The sequence below is a fragment of the Coffea eugenioides genome, unplaced genomic scaffold (genome assembly GCF_003713205.1).
Source record: "Coffea eugenioides isolate CCC68of unplaced genomic scaffold, Ceug_1.0 ScVebR1_1794;HRSCAF=2716, whole genome shotgun sequence".
Lineage (NCBI taxonomy): Eukaryota > Viridiplantae > Streptophyta > Magnoliopsida > Gentianales > Rubiaceae > Coffea > Coffea eugenioides.
The window spans coordinates 6,030-27,485 of NW_020862221.1; the positions used below are offsets into that span (position 1 = coordinate 6,030).

General features: G+C 44.3%; 1 protein-coding gene across 1 annotated transcript; it reads left to right on the forward strand.

Annotated features, from left to right (window-relative positions):
- The first annotated feature begins 19,272 nt into the window (after positions 1 to 19,272).
- LOC113755867 lies at positions 19,273 to 20,757 on the forward strand. Its single transcript, XM_027299732.1, has 2 exons — positions 19,273 to 20,044; positions 20,126 to 20,757. Exons 1-2 carry the CDS (start codon positions 19,273 to 19,275, stop codon positions 20,755 to 20,757), a joined length of 1,404 nt encoding a protein of 467 aa, XP_027155533.1.
- Positions 20,758 to 21,456: the final 699 nt, after the last annotated feature.

Consider the following 21,456-nt stretch of genomic DNA (forward strand, 5'->3'; position numbering starts at 1 on the left):
AAACAAGGCAAGATTCAAGGTTGGAGTTGAAGGTTTTCTCTCTTGTTTTACTCTCAAAATTTTCGGCCACCATAAGCAAGAAATGAAGCAAATTTGGTCCAAGGGAAAGATAAGGAGAAAGAAAGGTGTTTTAGTCAAACAACCCTTGGATTTTTGACACTTGGCAAGGCCAAGTTTTCTCTCTTTTTTTTTCTTTTCTTTCCTTTTCCTTAGTCAACAAAGATGGCTGGATTAAGGGGTAATTTAGGGAGGATTAGGTGAAATAAAAACAAGAGGATTAGGGTAAGAAAGTATCGGTCAAGTGGTGTACTCAACCGGTAGCAAACGGTGCACGTCGGTTCAAGCCGATTTGCCTTAACTCTTGCGTACTTGTGTTTTAACTTATAATTAACTAACTTATTAATAGCACTTCTAATCACACACTTCCTCTTATTTAAAACTCGTTCTTAACCATCAAATTTAGTACACACACCTCACCAATTAATCACACTATCAAAATACGCAAAAATACACCAAAAACCCTAGTATGCACCATTCCTTTAAAAACTCATAGCTTGAGTGATAATTATCAAAAATTCATACAACTTGGCTTGTTAAAAACTAGACTTCAAATACTAATAATTTTTAGAAGACACCTTTGTACAATTCAGACCACAAGTCAGTCAAATTTCAACCTAAATTTGCTGCTTCATCCAGTCAAAAGACAGAACCGGTATGCAAATTCAGTCAACTTTGAAAAATCATAGATATTCATAGGAATTGAGAAAAATTATGAAATTTACACGATTGATAGCAATCTGAATCTAGTTTCAAACGCAACAAACGGAACTCAATTCCGGCTTTTCTACACCAAGATATAACAGATTTCCTAAGACTGTCCTAGGGCTCCTAAGAATGTTAATTGATTGAAGTGAGAGCGTACTTTATCACTCTCACTTATTGTTTATCATGTTACTGGATTGTTATATGAAATGTTACATGAAATGAAAGTACTTGACTTGGTGTCGATTGGACGAGTATCCAACGACTACAATTGTTATCATTGAGTTCAACCCCATTGGTAGTTGATTGAATCGAGCCGGCGAGGGCTTGGTCGTGCCAATTAATGATCCTTGGGGAAATGCTATATGGAATCTTGTAGTATGAGAGACTCTCGATTCCGGTATACTCGAGTAATATCACAGTGCAAGTGTTTGGAGTTCGGGCCCGGTAGGGGTATGTTGGGTGGAAGGAATGGAAGTAAAGTGGAGTCTACGGTTGGTTACTCTTAAACATTGACGGAGGGTCAATGACCTTCGATCAAGAATGCAAACGAGGAAAAGGGCTCTTGAGAGCCGCCCGTATCCTTTTATCACCACCATTAATGTGTGCCTTTGTTTACTTTTGATGTATTGAAATGAAAAGCTTGATGCTTATATGAACTTGGTTGCTTGAGTAGTATTATCTCACTGGGCAATTAGCTCACTCTATTCTTTTTGTTTTCCTTACAGGAAAATAAATACTTTTGGACTGCAATTGATAATTGGTTGCCGAAATGAGCTAGTTGGACATATCTTTTGTATAGCTCATTTATTGAAACCCTAAATGTACTTTTGGGACCGTTTCTCTTTTGATTTGGCAAACCAGACATGTATCCACTTTTGAATACTTTTGTATGCCATTTTGGCTTGTAAATGCTAAATTTCAAGATGTGAATGTTTGCTTGATATTTGGTTGGGTTCTGACGGGTCGGTTACTATTCATGGCCGACTCCGATTTCGATTTTTTTTATTTTTGCCCTTTTGACTTGTTTACGCGCGTTGTATGTTCCGGAACGTATTAGCTCGCTCTATACTGAACCGTTAGTCCTGGCGAGAGCTGGGCAGGCAGTCCGCTAACCCCTTTGGTTCGCCTTAGGCGAAGGTGGGGCTGTCACAGGTGGTATCAGAGCCTAGGTTTGAATTAGCCTGGGTGTAATAGAAATGCTCGATTTGAGGGTTCTTTGTTTATGGCCTTTAAGCTTATTTATGGTTAATTGCTCTTTTGGTGTAGGATGGCCGGACAGGGTGAGCCTAGTGATAGTCCTCCGGGCGAGAGACCTCGTGGAGCGTTTCCCGTGATACCATACCAGATACGGCCAAGAAGGGCCGTCGTGCGCTGGAGTCCGTCTAACCGCCTCAGACGGTGTGAGTGCCGCCATAAGTATGCTTACCCTAACGCTCTGTGTTCGCCGTGGCCGAGGAGCGTAAGGAGTTAGCCGCAGATAATGCTAGGCTTGAGGCTGAGGTGAACCAGCTTAGGGCAGCCAATGAGAAACAGGTCGAGCACATTAAGGGCTTGAAGTACGACGTGCTAGAGGTAGAGGATAGGGTGGATGACCTCTGCACTCAGCTTAGGGAAGTCCGTGAGCGCGAGTCTAAGAGAGCCCGAAAGGTGAAGGTTCGAGCTGCCTCGATCCTGAACCTCTGTATTGACGTGGTCGAGGGCGTGAGCGACGAGGACTCATGTGCGGGGCCCGAGGCTGAGGTTGGATCTACCCCGTCGGGTGGGTCTTCTAGCTCGTCGTCGGACTAGGTTACGATTCCTAGGGTCTTTGAGATAGTTTTGTTTCTGTATATAGGGCGGATAGGGAAAGAGCCTTAGCTAATCGTTTTGTACGTTTGGATTAGCTACGTGTCTATTTCTTTTGATGAGGCCATTCCCTCGTGGATTGTCCCTGTTTGTACTTGACTTGACAGTACTTGATTTGACTGGTTGTTGATATGTGTGTTGTTTCCCTTATTTGGAATGTTTGCCTGGTTTGGAATGTATATATATATTATTGTACAAGTTTTTGGGTTTTACTTACTTGCATTGATATTATACTGGTTTAGTACATTCGCCTAGACCAAGTAGAATTCATGGAAGGTACACGTAGTGGACGGGGGCGTGGGCGCGGGAATAGGCAACCTACGCCAGACCGGGGTGCTGGGGAAACCTCCTCTGGACCCAATCCTGAACCGAGAGTTGACCCCAATGTACAGATAGCTGCCGCTATGCAGCAAATGACCAACCTGCTGGCACAAGTGGTGCAGCAACAAGGCCAGAATCCAAACCCTAATCCTGGAAACCCTGGCAATCATGTCGAGAGCGAAGACAGAGCTCTCGAACGATTTCAAAAGTTTGCTCCACCCAAGTTCATTGGGGGACCCGATCCGGATGTCGCGAAAGGTGGCTCGAAAAGATGGTCGATATTTTCGCTGCTCTGCACTATACCGAAGAACGGCAGGTGACTTTTGCTTTTTCCAGCTGGAAGGGGCGGCCCGTTCCTGGTGGAATGTCGTTCGGCAGAAATGGGAACGGGAACAAACGCCCAGGACTTGGGTAAATTTTATGAGAGAGTTTAACGTGAAATTCTTCCCTCCTCTGGTTCAGGAGAGGAAGGAAGATGAGTTCATCCGACTCCGCCAAGGAGCTCAATCGGTGGCGGAATACGAGAGCCAGTTCACCCGCCTGTCCAAATTTGCGCCTGAGTTGATTGTGACAGAGCAACGGCGAATTAGGCGTTTTATCCAGGGCCTAAACGTGGAGATTCAGAAGGACCTCGCAGTGGCTCAAATCAATGCTTTTAGCGAGGCCGTTGAGAAGGCCCAACGGGTAGAGAGCGCGAGGATACAAGTACGGAACTTCCAGGCGAAGAAGCGGGGTTTTCCTGGAAGCAGCTCTGGACAAGGGGATAAAGGTACCCCCTCCAAGTTCGGACGAGGAGCTGGAGGTGGACGACAGTCGGGTACAGGCAGAGGGGCTCAGTCCAGGGGTGGTTCAGCCGGAAGAGGCCAAGGCGGAAACTTCCAGAAAGGTTCAGGTTCGGCGTCCCGCGGGCCTTGTGGGTACTGCGGAAAGCCGAATCACTCTGAAGATAATTGCTGGAAGAAGGGAGGTAAATGTCTGCGTTGCGGAAGCGCAGACCACAAGCTTGCTACCTGTCCACTCTTAAAGCAAGACGAAAAGGGAGCTCAAATCGCGCCAAGGACCAATACGAGGCCGGATTAGGGAAATGGGACGAAACCTAAGGTGCCAGCTCGAGTATATTCATTAGAACCTCAACAGGTCCCAGATTCCTCAGAGGTCGTAGAAGGTACGATCCCTATTTTCCACCGTTTTGCCAAAGTTTTAATTGATCCTGGTGCCACTCATTCCTTCGTTAACCCTGATTTCATGTGTGGCATCGATATAAAACCTGCTAGTTTACCATACGACCTAGAAGTTAGTACACCTCCGGGGAATCAACGTTTGGTTACTAGTATGATTTATAGGGATTGTGAAGTGTGGGTAGGGGAGAAGAGATTGTTAGGGGACTTGATAAGCTTGGTCGTCAAAGGGTATGATGTGATATTAGGTATGGATTGGCTAGCAAAGTATAATGGCCAACTGGATTGTAAAACAAAAGTGGTGGAATTCCGCATTCCTGGTGAGACGAGCTTAAGGTTGGACATAAGGGGTAGGTTAGCCTCATCTGCTTTGATTTCGGGCATTCGGGCTAGGAAATTGTTAAGTAGAGGGGCGCAAGGATTTTTGGCCTTTTTGATTAACAACCCCACAGATAAAGTGAAGGTAGAGGATGTGGCCATAGTGAAGGAATTTCCGGACGTGTTTCCTGATGAGTTAGTAGCCTTACCTCCGGAAAGAGAGATTGAATTCAAAATAGACTTGCTACCAGGATCCTCACCTATCTCAAAAACACCATACCGAATGGCTCCTGCTGAGCTCAAGGAGCTAAAGTTACAATTACAGGACCTTCTGGAGCGGGGATTCATTCAAGAGAGTGGGTCTCCTTGGGGAGCTCCTGTACTTTTTGTGAAGAAAAAGAATGGTGGGTTGAGGATGTGTATCGATTATCGGGGCCTGAATAATATCACGGTGAAAAATAAGTATCCACTGCCCCACATAGATGAGTTGTTTGACCAGTTGCAAGGAGCGGTGGTTTTCTCGAAACTAGATCTCCGCCAAGGATATTATCAGCTATTAATCAGGAAGGAGGACATTCTGAGAAACTGCTTTCAACTCAAGATACGGGCATTACGAGTTTGCAGTTATGCCTTTTGGATTAACCAATGCTCCTGCCGCCTTCATGGATTTAATGCATAGGGTTTTTAAGCCCTATCTGGATCGCTTTGTCGTGGTCTTCATCGATGACATTCTAGTCTATTCCAAGACGCGTGAAGAGCATGAGCAGCACTTGAGGGTTGTTTTACAAACCCTAAGAGACCATCAACTGTACGCCAAGTTCAGCAAGTGCGAATTTTGGCTGGAGAAAATTGCTTTTCTGGGACACGTAATTTCTCAAGAGGGTATTTCAGTTGACCCTGCAAAAGTAGAAGCTGTGACTAATTGGAAGAGGCCAGAAAATCCCACCGAGGTCCGCAGCTTTCTAGGACTGGCTGGATATTACCGGCGTTTCATCAAGGACTTTTCCAAACTAGCCGGTCCTATAACCGACTTGACGAAGAAACATGGGCGATTCATTTGGAATGCCCGAAGTGAGACAAGTTTTCAAGAGTTAAAGAAAAGATTGACCATGGCTCCAGTTCTAGTTTTACCTAACGGAGGTGACGGGTTTGTCGTGTATACCGATGCGTCGCGGGAAGGTCTAGGATGTGTGCTAATGCAGAACCGAAATGTGATATCTTTTGCCTCGAGAAAGTTAAAACCCCACGAGCAGAACTATCCAGCCCACGATTTGGAGTTAGCCGCAGTTGTTTTTGCTCTGAAAAAATGGAGGCACTACCTATATGGGGTAACCTTCGAGGCTTACTCCGATCACAAAAGCCTGAGGTACCTCTTTTCACAGAAGGAATTAAACATGAGGCAGCGACGGTGGATGGAATTTCTGGAGGATTACGACTGTACCATCAACTACCATCCAGGAAAGGCGAACGTATTGGCCGATGCTTTGAGTCGCAAGGCACAAGTAGCCGGGTTAATGATTAAAGAGTGGAATTTACTAGAGTCGGTTTGCGAGTGGAAACCCTATCTTGGGAATCATAAAGTGATTTTTGGTAACATTAAGGTAACCTCCACTCTCTTGGAAAGGATTAAAGAAGTCAAAAGGAAGATTTGATGGTGCAGAAATGGGGAGAGAAAGTGGGAAAAGGAGAAACGACTGACTTCAATTTCAGTCCTGAGGGTATTTTAAAATACCGGAACCGAATAGTGGTGCCGAAAGATGATTCGTTGAAAACAGAAATTCTAGAGGAAGCCCATCGGTCGAAGTATACAATCCATCCGGGTAGTAGCAAGATGTATCAGGACCTGAAAGGAACCTATTGGTGGGATAATATGAAGAAGGAAATCGCTTTGTACGTGCAAAAATGTCTTGTTTGCCAACAGGTTAAAGCGGAGTATCAAAAACCATCGGGCTTGTTACAACCCCTTGAGATACCCGAGTGGAAGTGGGAAAACATCACCATGGATTTCGTTTCAGGTTTGCCACGAACGCAACGAGGACACGATGCCGTTTGGGTAATCGTCGATCGATTAACCAAGTCGGCCTATTTCCTGCCGGTAAACATGAAGTATTCCATGGACAAGTTGGCCCAACTGTACATGGACGAGATTGTAAAGCTACACGGTGTTCCAGTCAGTATCGTCTCCGATCGAGATCCACGTTTCGTATCTCGATTTTGGCAGAAATTCCAAGAAACTCTGGGAACGAAACTCAACTTGAGCACGACCTATCACCCTCAGACGGATGGACAATCGGAACGAACAATCCAAACTCTCGAGGACATGCTACGGACTTGCATTCTGGATTTTGGAGGCAACTGGGGTCAACACATGACCTTAGTAGAGTTTGCGTACAACAATAGCTACCATTCGTCGATTCAAATGGCTCCATATGAAGCATTATATGGACGAAAATGCCGGTCACCAATTTACTGGGACGAAGTTGGCGAGAAAAGGCGCTAGATCCAGCAACTATTCCATGGATGGAAGAGGCTCGAGAAAAGGTCAAGTTGATACGGCAACGACTCCAAACTGCTCAAAGCCGACAAAAGAGTTACGCCGACAACCGAAGAAAAGACTTGGAGTTCGAAGTTGGAGACCGTGTTTTCCTCAAGGTTACACCGTTACGGAGTGTCACGGCGGGTAGAGGAAAGAAATTGCAACCGAGGTTCGTCGGACCTTACAAGATCCTGCAGAGGATAGGTGCGGTGGCATATAGACTAGAGCTGCCGTCAAGTCTCTCTAGAATTCACGACGTCTTCCACGTCTCGATGCTAAAGAAGTACTATCCCGACCCATCCCATGTCTTACAACCAGAGGAGATCGACGTAGACGAATCGCTTGCTTACGAAGAGAAACCTGTCCAAGTGCTTGACCGGAAAGTCAAAGAGCTCAGAAACAAGCAGATTCCGTTAGTGAAGATACTATGGAGAAACCATGGGATAGAGGAAGCTACCTGGGAAGTGGAAGAAGAAATGCGAAAGAAATACCCTAACCTTTTCGTGAGTTGAGGTGAGAAATTTCGAGGGCGAAATTCTTTTAAGGGGGAGAGAGTGTGAGAACCCGTAATTTTTTTCCATTTTCTAGGTTTTATTATCTTTCATGGCTTGTTTTCTGCATTTTCGTGATTAGGAAAAATTCTAGATACTTTTAAGGAGCAGATATAGTTTTTAGATGATTTTTCTAGTATCGAATAGGTTTTGAGAAATTAAGAGCGTATACCGGACGTGGGACCCACTAGTGCGAAAAGTTCGGAAAAATTCGACCAACTAGGTTAAGTTTTGGATACTGGAATTAATTTACCGGGTGTTAAGAGATAAGTAGAGGTTGCAATTTGGATTGGTGTGAGAGGAAACAAAGTGATGGACTTGCATTAAATAAGTGACAAGTGTCACCATTTGATTGGAGGGACTTGTAAGACCACTATTCATTTTCTTACCATTGACCAAATAAATCAAAAAAATACCAAAAATTCACCATTTTCTCTTCCTCTTGGCCGAGCTCTTCAAGCAACAAAAGAAAGAAAACTCTTCAAGTTTTTGGCTTCAATCTTGCTTCAATCAACTCACTCAACCATCCAATCTTGTTTTTGCTCCATAAAATCACTTAAGGGAGTGATAGTGAGGTGTTGTGTGGAGTTATTTGGAAAGCTAAGAGGACTAGTTGCTCTCTCTCTCTTGTTTCTAAGGTGAGTTGTGAAGAACCCCTCTCCTCCCTCTAATGATGCTTAATTTATGCTTAGTGGTGGAATAAGATGCAACTTTATGGATTATATTGTGATTTTTGGTTGAATTGGTGAACTTTTGTAATTATTGGGGATTTTTCTGTTTTAATATGAATATGATTGTGTGGCTATGTATGATGATTGGAAATGGTATGTAAGGGATATAGGAGGTGGAAAAAGTGGATAATTACAAGCAATTTTTGTTTTTGAAGAAAATTGAAAAAATTAGGGTTTGATGTTCTTCATTCTGCCTGGTACTGTAGCTCATAGCTATGGGCCGAATTGGCCTTGGGTTAAAACATGAAAGTTGTACGGAATGATATTTTAGATGTGTCTACAAAATTTCAGGTCAATCGGAGTAGAGTATCTTGAAAAAAGTCGAAATTACCCTTGCTGTCCTGGTTTTACCCGAATTTGGGAATTGCTTCTGTAATTGGTTATTTTGGTTAGGAATGCTTCCGAATTGGTTGTTGAGGTCTTCTGATGAAATGTATCCCTGTTTCTTAGCTTTCAGATGGCTTTGGAATTTATAGATTTGGACTTATGTAGGCTGTTTTATGATGTTTACACTAGAATGCGTTGTGTGAATCTGTTTTTACGGTTCTGGTATAGTAGATTGCATTTTTGACCTGATTACACTCGAAACTGGGTTGAGTGACCTTCTGTAATATTGTAGCCCTATATCTTAGCTTCGAAACGGTGGGTCTTGGACCTTCATCCAATAATTGTAGTGCCTTTGGTACCATTACCGCAAAATGAGGTCAAAAACTATTTTTTTCAGGGCTAAAGCTAATGCCATTTCCAGATTTTCGGGTTTCCCCTAATGCTTGTATATGCTTATGGAACCCTATTGGGGTCGTGTTTGGCATTGGTTTATGACTCGTTATCGAGTCTCATTGTACTTGTTTGCATGTTTTAGGGCGTGACGGTGGTTCACGACGTTCTTTTGACGGAAGTGTATGAAACACCATTTGCAAGCTTGGTGAGTGTACTACTCACTTGTGTGTTACTATATAGCTTTGATACTTGAACTTGATGAGTTGAATGTTAATTGATTGAAGTGAGAGCGTACTTTATCACTCTCACTTATTGTTTATCATGTTATTGGAATGTTATATGAAATGTTACATGAAATGAAAGTACTTGACTTGGTGTCGATTGGACGAGTATCCAACGACTACAATTGTTATCATTGAGCTCAACCCCATTGGTAGTTGATTGAATCGAGCCGGCGAGGGCTTGGTCGTGCCAATTAATGATCCTTGGGGAAATGTTATATGGAATCTTGTAGTATGAGAGACTCTCGATTCCGGTATACTCGAGTAATACCACAGTGCAAGTGTTTGGAGTTCGGGCCCGGTAGGGGTATGTTGGGTGGAAGGAATATAGTGGAGTCTACAGTTGGTTACTCTTAAACATTGACGGAGGGTCAATGACCTTCGATCAAGAATGCAAATGAGGAAAAGGGCTCTTGAGAGCCGCCCGTATCCTTTTATCACCACCATTAATGTGTGCCTTTGTTTACTTTTGATGTATTGAAATGAAAAGCTTGATGCTTATATGAACTTGGTTGCTTGAGTAGTATTATCTCACTGGGCAATTAGCTCACTCTATTCTTTTTGTTTTCCTTACAGGAAAATAAATACTTTTGGACTGCAATTGATAATTGGTTGCCGAAATGAGCTAGTTGGACATATCTTTTGTATAGCTCATTTATTGAAACCCTAAATGTACTTTTGGGACCGTTTCTCTTTTGATTTGGCAAACCAGACATGTATCCACTTTTGAATACTTTTGTATGCCATTTTGGCTTGTAAATGCTAAATTTCAAGATGTGAATGTTTGCTTGATATTTGGCTGGGTTCTGACGGGTCGGTTACTATTTATGGCCGACTCCGATTTCGATTTTTTTTATTTTTGCCCTTTTGACTTGTTTACGCGCGTTGTATGTTCCGGAACGTATTAGCTCGCTCTATACTGAACCGTTAGTCCTGGCGAGAGCTGGACAGGCAGTCCGCTAACCCCTTTGGTTCGCCTTAACGGAAGGTGGGGCTGTCACAGACGCGCCTGTCAAAGTGTCTCAAGAACTAATCTCACATGCTCTAAGTGCTCATGCTCACTACGACTATAGATCAGGATGTCATCAAAGTAAACAATGACAAATTTGCCAATGAAATGTCTCAAAACATGGTTCATTAGTCGCATGAAGGTGCTAGGGGCATTAGTCAAGCCAAAAGGCATGACTAGCCACTCATAGAGACCATGTTTGGTTTTGAAGGCTGTTTTCCACTCATCGCCTTCTTTCATCCTAATTTGATGATAGCCACTCCTTAAGTCAATTTTGGTGAAAATAATAGCACCATCGAGTTCATCAAGCATATCATCAAGTCGAGGAATGGGATGACGATATTTGACAGTGATAGCGTTTACAGCCCGACAATCAGTGCACATGCGCCAAGTACCATCCTTTTTTGGGACAAGTATCACAGGCACAACGCAAGGACTTAGACTCTCTTTCACCCAACCCTTACCTAAGAGGCCATCAACTTGCCTTTGAAGCTCCTTGGTCTCCTCAGGGCCCATGCGGTAAGCAGGTTTGTTGGGTAGTGGTGCTCTAGGAATGAGGTCGATTTGGTGCTCAATCCCTTGAATGGGTGGTAAGCCATCCGGGACCTCGTCAGGGAAAACATCCTCAAATTCCTGCAAGAGAGCTACCATACTCGCAGGGAATGCCTTATCGAGTTCAACAACATCTAAGAGCACATGTTTGCAAATCATGAGGAGTACAGGCTGGTCAGAATTCACAACTTTTCTAACGTCCTTAGCCCTAATAATCATGTTTTGCTTCCTAGTGGTGTGTGTAGTGGGTGAGTTGTCACGTGTAACACTAGGTGTGCTCACTTGACCCTGGGTCGATGGCTCACTTGCAGAAGTGGAGCCTTTTCCAGGGTCGACCGCCTTTTGCTTCTTCCTTTCACGGTCTTGTTCACACTCTCTTTGCAATTTTAATTGGTCCTCATATACCTGTGCAGGTGTGAGTGGTGTGAGGACCTTGCGTTTGCCATCATGCAAGAGTGTGTACTTGTTGGCCCTTCTATCGAAGGTGACGTGTTTGTCAAATTGCCATGGTCGACCCAAGATGACATGGGTGGCGTGCATAGGCACGACATCACAAACAATTTCATCAGTGTAAGGTCCAATGGAAAAGGGAACGCGTACCTGTTTGAAGACACGTACCTCTCCATCCTCACTCAGCCATTGGAGGCGATAAGGGTGTGGATGCCTAGTGGTTGGAAGTCCTAAGCTCTCAACCATGTAAGCTTGCCATGTTTGTGCAGCTCCCACCGTCGATGATGAGGCTACACACCTTGTCACCCACTTTACAACGAGTGTAAAACAGGTTCTCCCTCTGGAGTTGCTCGTCCTCTTTTACTCGGGCGGTTAACACTCGTCGTGCCACCAGACACCCTACTTCTCCTTGTGTAGGCGAGCAATCTTCCTCAGCCGAGTCTTCATCCCGGCAGTTGCCTTTGGTCAATTCGGGTATCTCCTCACAGTCGTCATCAGCGGACACGATCTCGCCATTGTGAGTGATTAAAATGACCCATTGGTTTGGACATTGAGATTGAATGTGCCCAAACCCTTGGCACTTAAAGCATTTGATGTCCCTACTCCTAGTCTTAGGAGTCTCATGGGGTGCCGTCGAAGTAGACCTGGATGTATCGGTAACTTTGTTAGGGGTAGAATTAGAATTTCGGCTAGGAGCATTACCTTGAAGTCGGCTTGAAGAAGTTGGTGTGGCCGAATATCCAGCTTCGTGGATCGCCCTCCGTGGTTGGTTGCCCTTCCATGAGGTGGAGTGTGAAGACTGGAAGGTACGGCCTCCTCGCCTCAGTCTCTTTCCCCTCTCGGCCTTGATAGCGAGTTCAAGAAGGTCATGCATGTCCACATAGTGTTGGAGCTCTAAGGCTTCCTGAAGGTCTAGGTTGAGACCTCGAAGGAATCTAGCCATGGTTGCTTCGCTATCTTCTTGAAGGTTCGCCCTCATCATGGCCATCTCGATCTCTTTGTAGTAGTCCTCCACACTCATGTTGCCTTGAGTGAGGGTTTGCAATTTCGAGTGGAGGTCTCGGTTGTAGTAGCTTGGAACGAATCGCTTTCGCATCAATGCCTTGAGCTCTCACCAAGTCCGGACTCGCAGTTCTCCCATTCTCCTCCTATGGGTCCTTACTTGGTCCCACCAAACTAGGGCGTAGTCGGTGAACTCAACGGTGGCGACTTTGACTTTTTGTTCCTCGCTATAGTCGTAGCAGTCGAAGACCATTTCGATGCGGCCTTCCCACTGTAAGTACGCCTCAGGGTCACTCTTGCCTTTGAACGCGGGTACTTGAATCTTAAGCCCCTTTAGTTCGTTCTTGGGCGTGTCCCTTCTAGGCTTCTCGGGTCGCTCCTCATCCTCACTAGCGGAGTAGTCTTCGCTATGTGCCTCTTTGGTGCCATGGTTACTCCGGTTGTGGGATCTCGAACGAGAGCCTCGTGTGAGACTGCTGGACAACTCGTCAAAACGAGTGTGTAACTCCTCCATTTGTTGCTTACTGATTCGCCTGAGCTCATTCTTCATTGCGGCGAACAACAATGAGTGATCGGTGGTTGCTTGTTGTTGCTCCATGTCTTTCTTGATGCCCCTGCAAAAGGTTAGTAACAAGCAAGGAAAGTGCAAGTATAGCCTCACTTCACTCCCTTAGTGTGTCCCTCACGCTCGTGTGTAGTGCTCAATTCACTCTATTAGACTTACCAAGTGCCTTTACCTGTTGGTTTAGGTAATTGAGAAATGTTGCCCGAGTCCAATAATCGTCACCAACTTTTCCCCACAAGAGTAAGCAAGAGTGTAGGACACAATTGGATGATATATTTGAGATGGAGTGGTCGGATTTGAAGGTTGTTGGGACGGACAAACTTGAAAAAAAAATGCTAAGAAGAACAAAACCCTAGGATTCCTAAGATGTAGGAGTGGGTCCTAAAACGTAGGAGTGTAAGTAGGAGTGGTCCCCTAAAGCAAGGAGAGAAAGTAGGAAGGTGTCCAAGTGATCTTAGAGTTATCCAAGTTCTTACTTAGTTTCCTAAAGCATTTGGGAAAACAAGTCAGCCTTGAAGTCCTCCCTTGACCAACCTTTAACACTTCCAATGGCTTCTCCAAAATCAGATTCAGCCTTTCTCCCCTTTGGCCGAATTTTTTCCAGAATTTCCTCCCACTTAATCCTTTCCTAAAGTCGGCTATTACTCCCTATAAAACCTCCTCTCACAGCCGTACACTTCACACCCAACACAAACCAGATTTGGTGGCTTCCTACTTCAACCGAATTGGTCCTCTGAAATTTCCAGATTTCTTCCCTCTTAAGTCCTTCCCAAAGTCGGCTAACCTTCCTATAAAAAACCCTCCTAGGCAGCCGCACCTTCCTCCAAGAAGTTCGGCTCTCTCTCTACTCCAAACCAGTTTTCAATTCGGCCCCTCCCCCTCCAAGACAGCGTAGTCCTTGTTCAAGACAATGGCTTCCCAACGTAACGCGAGTAATGTTACTCAAGAATCTCCCAAGCGACTTGTTCAAGGAACTCCCAAGAAATTTACGCCTAAACCAAGAAAGCCTCGTATGGATGCAAGATCTTACAAGAAACTTTTTATATGGAGAGAGGTGCAAGTCTTCAAGACTTAAGATGACCAAGAACCTCAAGAATCTCAAAGGGTGATACAAGTGATCAAGGCTCAAGGTGATCAAGATTTTCAAGAAGAGGTTGGCCAAAACTTTTGAGTTTCTTTCTATTTGCTGTCCGAATTTTCTGGTTTGTTGGAAACAATATGTAATGGTTGTTGTTTTGGCAATAAAACCCAAGTACTTCCCTCTTCCCCTTGTTCGGCCTTTGTTCCACCCGAATGCTCTTCTCCTTTTTTGTTTTTGTTTTTGTTTTCATTCCGATTCTCTTTTTTTTTTTTTGACTTAGCAATATAACTACACCTGGCCGAAAGGTTTAAAACCAGGTTCTGGTTAGCCCCCAACTTACTACAACCAACACCCCCAAAAACTCCAAGATTTTATCAAGAACTTTCAAGAACTTCAAGATTAATTTCAAGAAACTCAAGAAACCCTAGATGCTTGTAGTTTCCTTCAAGATTCACAACTCCAACAAGTTTGATCCACAAATCAGTTTAGAAAACTAACTAAAACAACTTGGATGACCCAAACAAAGCTTGGACAGATTTGACAACAAAGAAAAACCCTAGCCGCAACTTGGAAAACCCTAGCCGCCTTTTTTTTTTTTTTTAGTTCGGCTATAACCCAATGCTGGGCAGAATTGATGCAACAAGAGCACAAAATCTGGTCAGATTAGAGCTAGCAACAATATGCATAACTTTGGACAGAATTGGAAAAATTGATTAGCGACTTGCAAGGACAACAAGCCGTGGACAGATTTGTTGCAACCAAAGAACCTAGGGGCGGACAGCTTTTGGAAGTGCAACTATGGGACGCTAATGGACACAAATGGTCAGATTTAAACACACAACCGAAACCAGAATTTGACACGACAACAAATGAAATTAGTGCGGACAGAATATATATATATATATATATATATATATATTTGACACAAGGCAGCGGAATTCAACAAAACTAAGACAAAATAACGGATATAACGGAAGGTACCTCAACCAAAGCTCTGATACCAACTGATACGTTCCTCGATCAACTCGTTTCAAGACACGTAGCACGTTTGCCCAAGGATCTAGCGAGGTTGTCCTACGCTTGGTTTGCGGAACCAAGAATCAAACGGACAACACGTTTGATTAAAGGCGGTAGAACGATACTCCGATGAAGGTGAATACTCTAGGGGAATCGGTTAGTTGAACAATCAAGGACAGAACGCAAGATTGCTCAAAAACCCTTGCCAAAGCAAGTTAAAGGCTCGAATTCTCTCTTAAGAAGAAAACGAAGATACTAAGAACTTTATTCATGAAACTTGTATCCTTAATCTTACAAAGCTAGCCTATTTATAGGCTAAACAAAAACCCTAAAGAACCCTAAGAGGGGAGTCGGCCATCTTGACTCCAAGATGGGCCGGCCCATGCCTTCTACGAAGCAACTATTCCAACTGAATAAGTAATAAAGACTAAGGCCCTACTCGGCCGACTCACAAGGAGGCCCATTTGACTCTTCATGGGCTTGGATCAAGGTGTAAGTTACTTGATTGTCTCTTTCTAAGCCTTCAATATCTCTATGGCCTCCATGTTGGTCTTGGACAACTCGAACGAGGACTTGGAGGGATCTTTGAAGAGCTTGGCCCGTGCACGTGTGACTGGGCCCAATGGGACTCGGACTGGGTCATTGTGTGGGCCCTGATCCATGCACACATCACGCACTCTAACACTAAGGCCTAGGCCCTATTCGGCCAACTCGCTTGGAGGCCCACTTGACTCTTCATGGGCTTGGATCATGGTGTAGATAACTTGATTGTCTCCTTCCAAGCCTTCAATATCTCTATGGACTCCATGTTGGTCTTGGACAATTCGAACAAGGGCTTGGAGGGATTCTTTGAAGAGCTTGGCTCGTGCACGTGTGACTGGGCCCAATGGAACTCGGACTGGGTCACTGCGTGAGCTGAGATTCGTGCACACATCAAATTAGCGTCTAAACTTTTGGACAAATTGCACAAGACACAAGAACAAAACACTATAAGAAACAAGAATCCTAGCGGTTAGAAATTTTTTTTTTTCGTTTTTTTGCAGGACCAAGCACGGATAACCAACACCAATTGATGAGGAGGTCGAAAGAGCTATCCAAGTGGAGCAAGTGAAGGTACCATTGGGGCCTATGACACGAGCTCGCGTGAAGAGATTGAATGAGACATTACAAACATTGGTTCGTGCGGCCCGAAAGTCTAGTGGAGAGCCAAAGGCCATAGAGGGCCTTCACGAAGCAAGACTTGTCCTAATCTCGGCTCTGTGTGAAGAGTAGCCGACCATGTTTCGGCTAAGGGATCCATGTCCATTATTAGTATTAGTAGTGTGTAATAAAAAGGTCCAACTAGCGTGTGGTTCGGACCTTGGTCGCCATTTAGTTATTGGGTCAAGTGGCTAGGCCATGTGGGCCACATTAGGAGTAGCTTGGCCCATTAGTTCTTATCACTAGTTAGTATTTAAGTAAGGAATTCGGTTGTAATGAGCAGTTTTTGAAGATTAATAAAATACTTGAGAGTTCTCTCAAAACTTCTTTGAAGCATCCTTGAATATCTTAGAATCATTTTCTTTGGTATTCAATTGACTTATCAATCTTGGACCGCGCTAGATTGTGGCATCCTCTACCAATATCGAGGTTCGTTGACCACATGATCAACGGGTTTAGGTGATTCCGCTGCGTTCATTTGTCTTCAACGTGAGTATCGCCTTCTAGATCCTAGCCTTTCTGTACGGGTTGCATCACAAGATTGGTGCTGTTCGTATCAGCTGGCATCAGAGCTAGTTGAAGGTATCACGTATATCCTTTTTCTTTGTTCCTTTGCGTCGTTAATTGTGTTCCTTTTGGTGTCATTTCTGTTCTTGTTTGGAGTCAAAAAAAATTTTCTGTCCAAGTGTCGCTAATCTGTCCAAGCCTTGTTCAAATCTGTTTTCTTGTTGTTTTGTGTCAAAATTTCTGTCCGTGGTTTTCTTCAATCTATCCAAGTTTTCCCGAAACTGTTTTGCCTTGTTCTTGAGTCAAAAAATTCTGTTTTGTGTTCACTTGTGCGTCATTGATCTTCTTTTGGTTGCTTGAATCACAATTCTGTCCACTTTGGTTTCCTTTTTGTTTGGTTGTGTGTCGCACCTCTTGATCGTGTTCCTTGTTGTTGTGTCGCGTGCTTGGGGCTCCCGCACTTTGTGTTGAAACCGTGAGCCTTTAGGGTTTCTTGAGTCAAAAAAAAAACAAGGAAAGAAACTGCTGCCGTACCTTTGCTATTGTGTCCGAATTTGTTCATTGCTGACTTGTGCGTCCTTTGGGCTGTTTGGGGTTGTAATCCGTTATTTGGGAGTTGTACTACAAGTCTTGGTGAATCTTGAAGTTCTAGTACCAATCTTGAATTTCTTGAAACACTAGAGTTGGTTCTTATCATTCTTGAACTCGTGAATCAATCCAAGTGTGTTTGGAATAATTTGGCAAGTGAGGGTAATCTGACTTGGTGTCTTTTCAGCCGTACAAAAATTTAGTTCCGGCCAACCAAGTTCAAAAACCCTAGCAGCCGACTTTCTTGCTTTGTGTTAAAAAAAAAATAGCAAGCAAAGAAATTGTTTCGGCTAAGAAAAGAAAGAACTTTCAAAATTTTATTGCCAACTTATTCGAAGCTTACATAGTGTGTCCGAAACTACAAGGCAAAAACAAAATCAAAAGTTTTGGTCCACTACTTCTTGAAATTCTTGAACCTCTTGAGTCTTGGGAATTTGTTTCAATCGGCTAGTGAAAAATTTCTTATACTCTCGAGCCGTGGTGAAGGGTTTTCTTGGAGTCTTTGTGTTTTTCTTTGGTATATCTTGGGTAACCCATTGGGGGGAGCCTGAGAGGGGTTAGTTGCACCATCTTGATTGTCCATAACTCGTTGTTCTTGTCTTGAGCAAAACTAAAAAGTGCCAAATTGTGGTGATCAGAATTTTCGAGCTTAATTGTTGTCTTGTGGGTTAAGTGTCACGCGAATTGTGTTTTAATAGCCTAGGGTCAGCCGTGACTTTGATTCACTTCCCTAATTTGTGTCGGTTTCCAATTCCTTGTTGAAGGCCGTAACTTGATTGGAAGTGCTACTTTGAAGGTCGGTTTCCAAAACCGTGAGTAGCTATCACTTTGCGAGTGGGTTTCCTAATTGCAATTGGTTTCCTAATCTCGTTGGTTACCACACCTTGAGTGATCTCCAATCAAAGACACTCCTACTTCTTAGCCTATTTTCTAGCTGTCACTTTCCCCTAAATTTTAGGGTTTCTTTAGCTATTCATCTTTCCTTCCATTTGGCCACACCTTTCCCTACTTTCTAGGCATTCCCTTCCTACATTTTAGCCATCCCTTTCCTTTTCCTTTTCGGCCACCTCTTCCTACATTCTAGGAAGCTAGCCCCCACCCATTTCTGCCTTTGGAGACCATTCGGACCTACTAACAAGCAAAGGGCAGCTTGCGTCTAAAAAAAAAGAGTATTTTTCTCATTTGGTCGTGTCTTTTCCGTGTCTTAGTCCTTTGTCCTTTCGTTTGACTCTTTCCCTTTCATTGTGTCCCTCGGGTCAATCCCTATTAGTTCCATCCATTGTGCACTCTCCAGTCCATTGAGGATTGCCACAGTCTCGTGACCCAAAATTGGTGAGTTGATTGTTTACTTGAAGGAGTTCTAATTTCTTCAAGGTACGCTATCAAGAGGGTTTGAGAGCATTGGTGAGATTATTAGAGTGCCTTGAGTGACATACACGAGAGCTGAGTTAATGTGTGCACGGATGGCGGCCTTGACTCAAGGCTTTCATAGAGACATTGAAGGCTTGAAGGGGTCAAGCACGTTGGCTACACATGGGCCCAAGCCCATGAAGCACCAAAGGCGGAGGCGTGAAGGTCCCTTGCTGAAGGTCCCTGGCCGAACCCTTATTTCCTTTTTACTAGCATTAGGGTTTCGTTAGTTTGCCTATATAAAGGCTTGTTTTGTAAGCATGAAGGGGAGACGTTTTATCAATAAAGTTTGTTATTTTTCGATTCTTCTTCTTGAGAGAGAATTTGAGCCTTTCACTTGCTTGGGCAAGGGTGTTGAGCAATCTTGCGTCTTGTCCCTGATTGTTCTACCGACTTATTCCCCTGGAGTATTCACCTTCATCGGAGTGTCGTTCTACCGCCTTTAATCAAATCGTGCCGTCCGTTTGATTCTAAGTTCCGCAATCCAAGCGTTGAACAACCTCGCTAGATCCTTGGGCAAACGTGCTACGTGTCTCGAAACTAGTTGATCGAGGAACGTATCATGAGTGTAAACACACGAGGGAGTGAGTGAGGCACACATATATATACTTGTTTTTCTACTAACTTTTGCAGGTTACCTACATCATGGCGGACGGGAGTGACACATCCAAATTTGACCCCAAATTGAATAACCTAGCATTGATGGCGGAGTTTAAACGCATGCTTAGGGAATCTATGGAGTCCCTACACCAAAGGATGGACCAAGTGGAGCTTTCTCAAGCTCGGTCCAACACTGCCCCTCGAGATGCTCCACCTCGCGAGGAGTTGGCTTCTAATTGCGAGGAAGATAACTTTATCCGTCGGCCAAATCAGGACTACCGGAGGACAGACGACGGATTAAAGGGGGTAAAGATCAAGATTCCCTCATTCCAGGGCAAGTCTAGTCCAGAGGCTTATCTCGAATGGGAACAGTGTATTGAGATGGTATTCGAGTGCCAGGACTACACCGATGAACAGAAAGTCAAACTGGCGACTCTCGAATTCACCGACTACGCCATAGTCTGGTGGGAGCAGGAGCGCACTAGCAAACGCCGCAATAGAGAACGACCAATTAGTACATGGGAGGAGCTACGAACCACCATGAGAAAACGGTTCGCACCCAGCCATTACTACCGTAATCTATACCTGAGGCTCCAGACATTAGTTCAAGAAAGCCACAGTGTGGAGGACAACTACAAGGAGATGGAGATCACCATGCTCCAAGCAGACATGGTGGAGGATAGAGAGGCTACCATGGCGAGATTTCTTAACGGCTTGAGACCTAAGATCGCCGAGTTGGTGGAACTGCAAAACTACGTGGATATGCCTGAGTTGATTGATAAGGCATCCAAGATTGAGCGGAGGCTTAAGAGGAGGGGTAATCCTCGCAACCCTAGCTTCTTGGCCATGCCTCTTTAGAGGGACAATTCGACATTTGAGCGGGAACGGCCCAGTGCAGGGGTGTCTAAGTCCATTCCTAAATCCGAGCCACCCAAGCAGGCACCAAAGGCAACCACCAAGCCTCCCTTCGACTCCTCCAAGCCACGAAGCCGTGACAAGTGTTTCAAATGCCAAGGATTTGGGCAAATTGCTTCTCAGTGTCCCAATAGGCGTACCATGATTGTCCTACCGAGCGGGGATGTCGTATCTGACGACGAGGATGAGTTCGCCGAGATGCCTCCATTGATTGATGAAGGTGAAGATTTCGAGGTCGAGGTTGAGGCCACTAGTGAGCAAGTAGGCGTTGCTCTAGTCGCTCGTCGGGCTCTTGCGACCCAAGTCAAGAAAGTGGATGAGGCCCAACGTGACAACATCTTCTACACACGATGTCACGTCAAGGGAAGAGTATGTAGCCTCATCATTGACGCGGGTAGTTGTACCAATGTGGCAAATACTCTCATGGTGGATCATCTCTCTTTGCCCACGTTGAGACATCCTAGCCCATACCGCTTGCAATGGTTCAATGAGAGTGGCGATATCAAAGTCACCAAGCAAGTGGTAGTACCTTTCCACATCGGAAAATATGAGGACGAGGTCCTTTGCGACGTCGTTCCCATGCAAGCTTTCCACATCTTGTTGGGACGGCCATGACAATATGACAAGGAGACTACTCATGATGGCTTTACCAACAAGTATTCCTTCTTGCACCACAACAAGAAGATGACACTTGTTCCTCTCACACCTCAGCAGGTGCATGAAGACCTGTAACGCCCCGAGGCAGAAGAAAAGGGAAAAATTGCTGATGAATAGTGTTTTGTGAGGAATCCGGCCAGAAGCCGTGCAAATTCCTTATATTTTTCTTAAAATTCCCTTTTCTTTGATAAATACCACTTTATAATGGCCCTACTACTCAATCACCCCACAATAAGTGCCAATGAACCTAGAAAATAGGGTTTCACACTTCGGTTTCAAGATTTGAGCAAATTAGGGTTTTCGCGATTTTTCCGCCGGATGAATTTTCGGGACGGAGCAAGGATCAAATTTGGTGATTAAAAGTGACTTTTAAGTGAAAAATAATATGTGAGTAGTAGCAATGATATAAGGTTAGTGAATGGGAAGTAAAAACCCTAGTACGTGAGTTTTTAAGAAAAACGGCGCGAACCGGCGGGTCCCGCGCATTACCGATTGAACGCGCCACTTGACCACCATTTTTCTTACCAAACAAGCTTATTGACTTTTGCATAAAATATCTTCTTAGTTTGCAGCTGGTTTGACCGAATTTATGAGGCTTAAAATGCAAGAAAGAAAGAGAAAAAAGTGTCGCCACCTTAAGGCTTCTTGACCAAGACT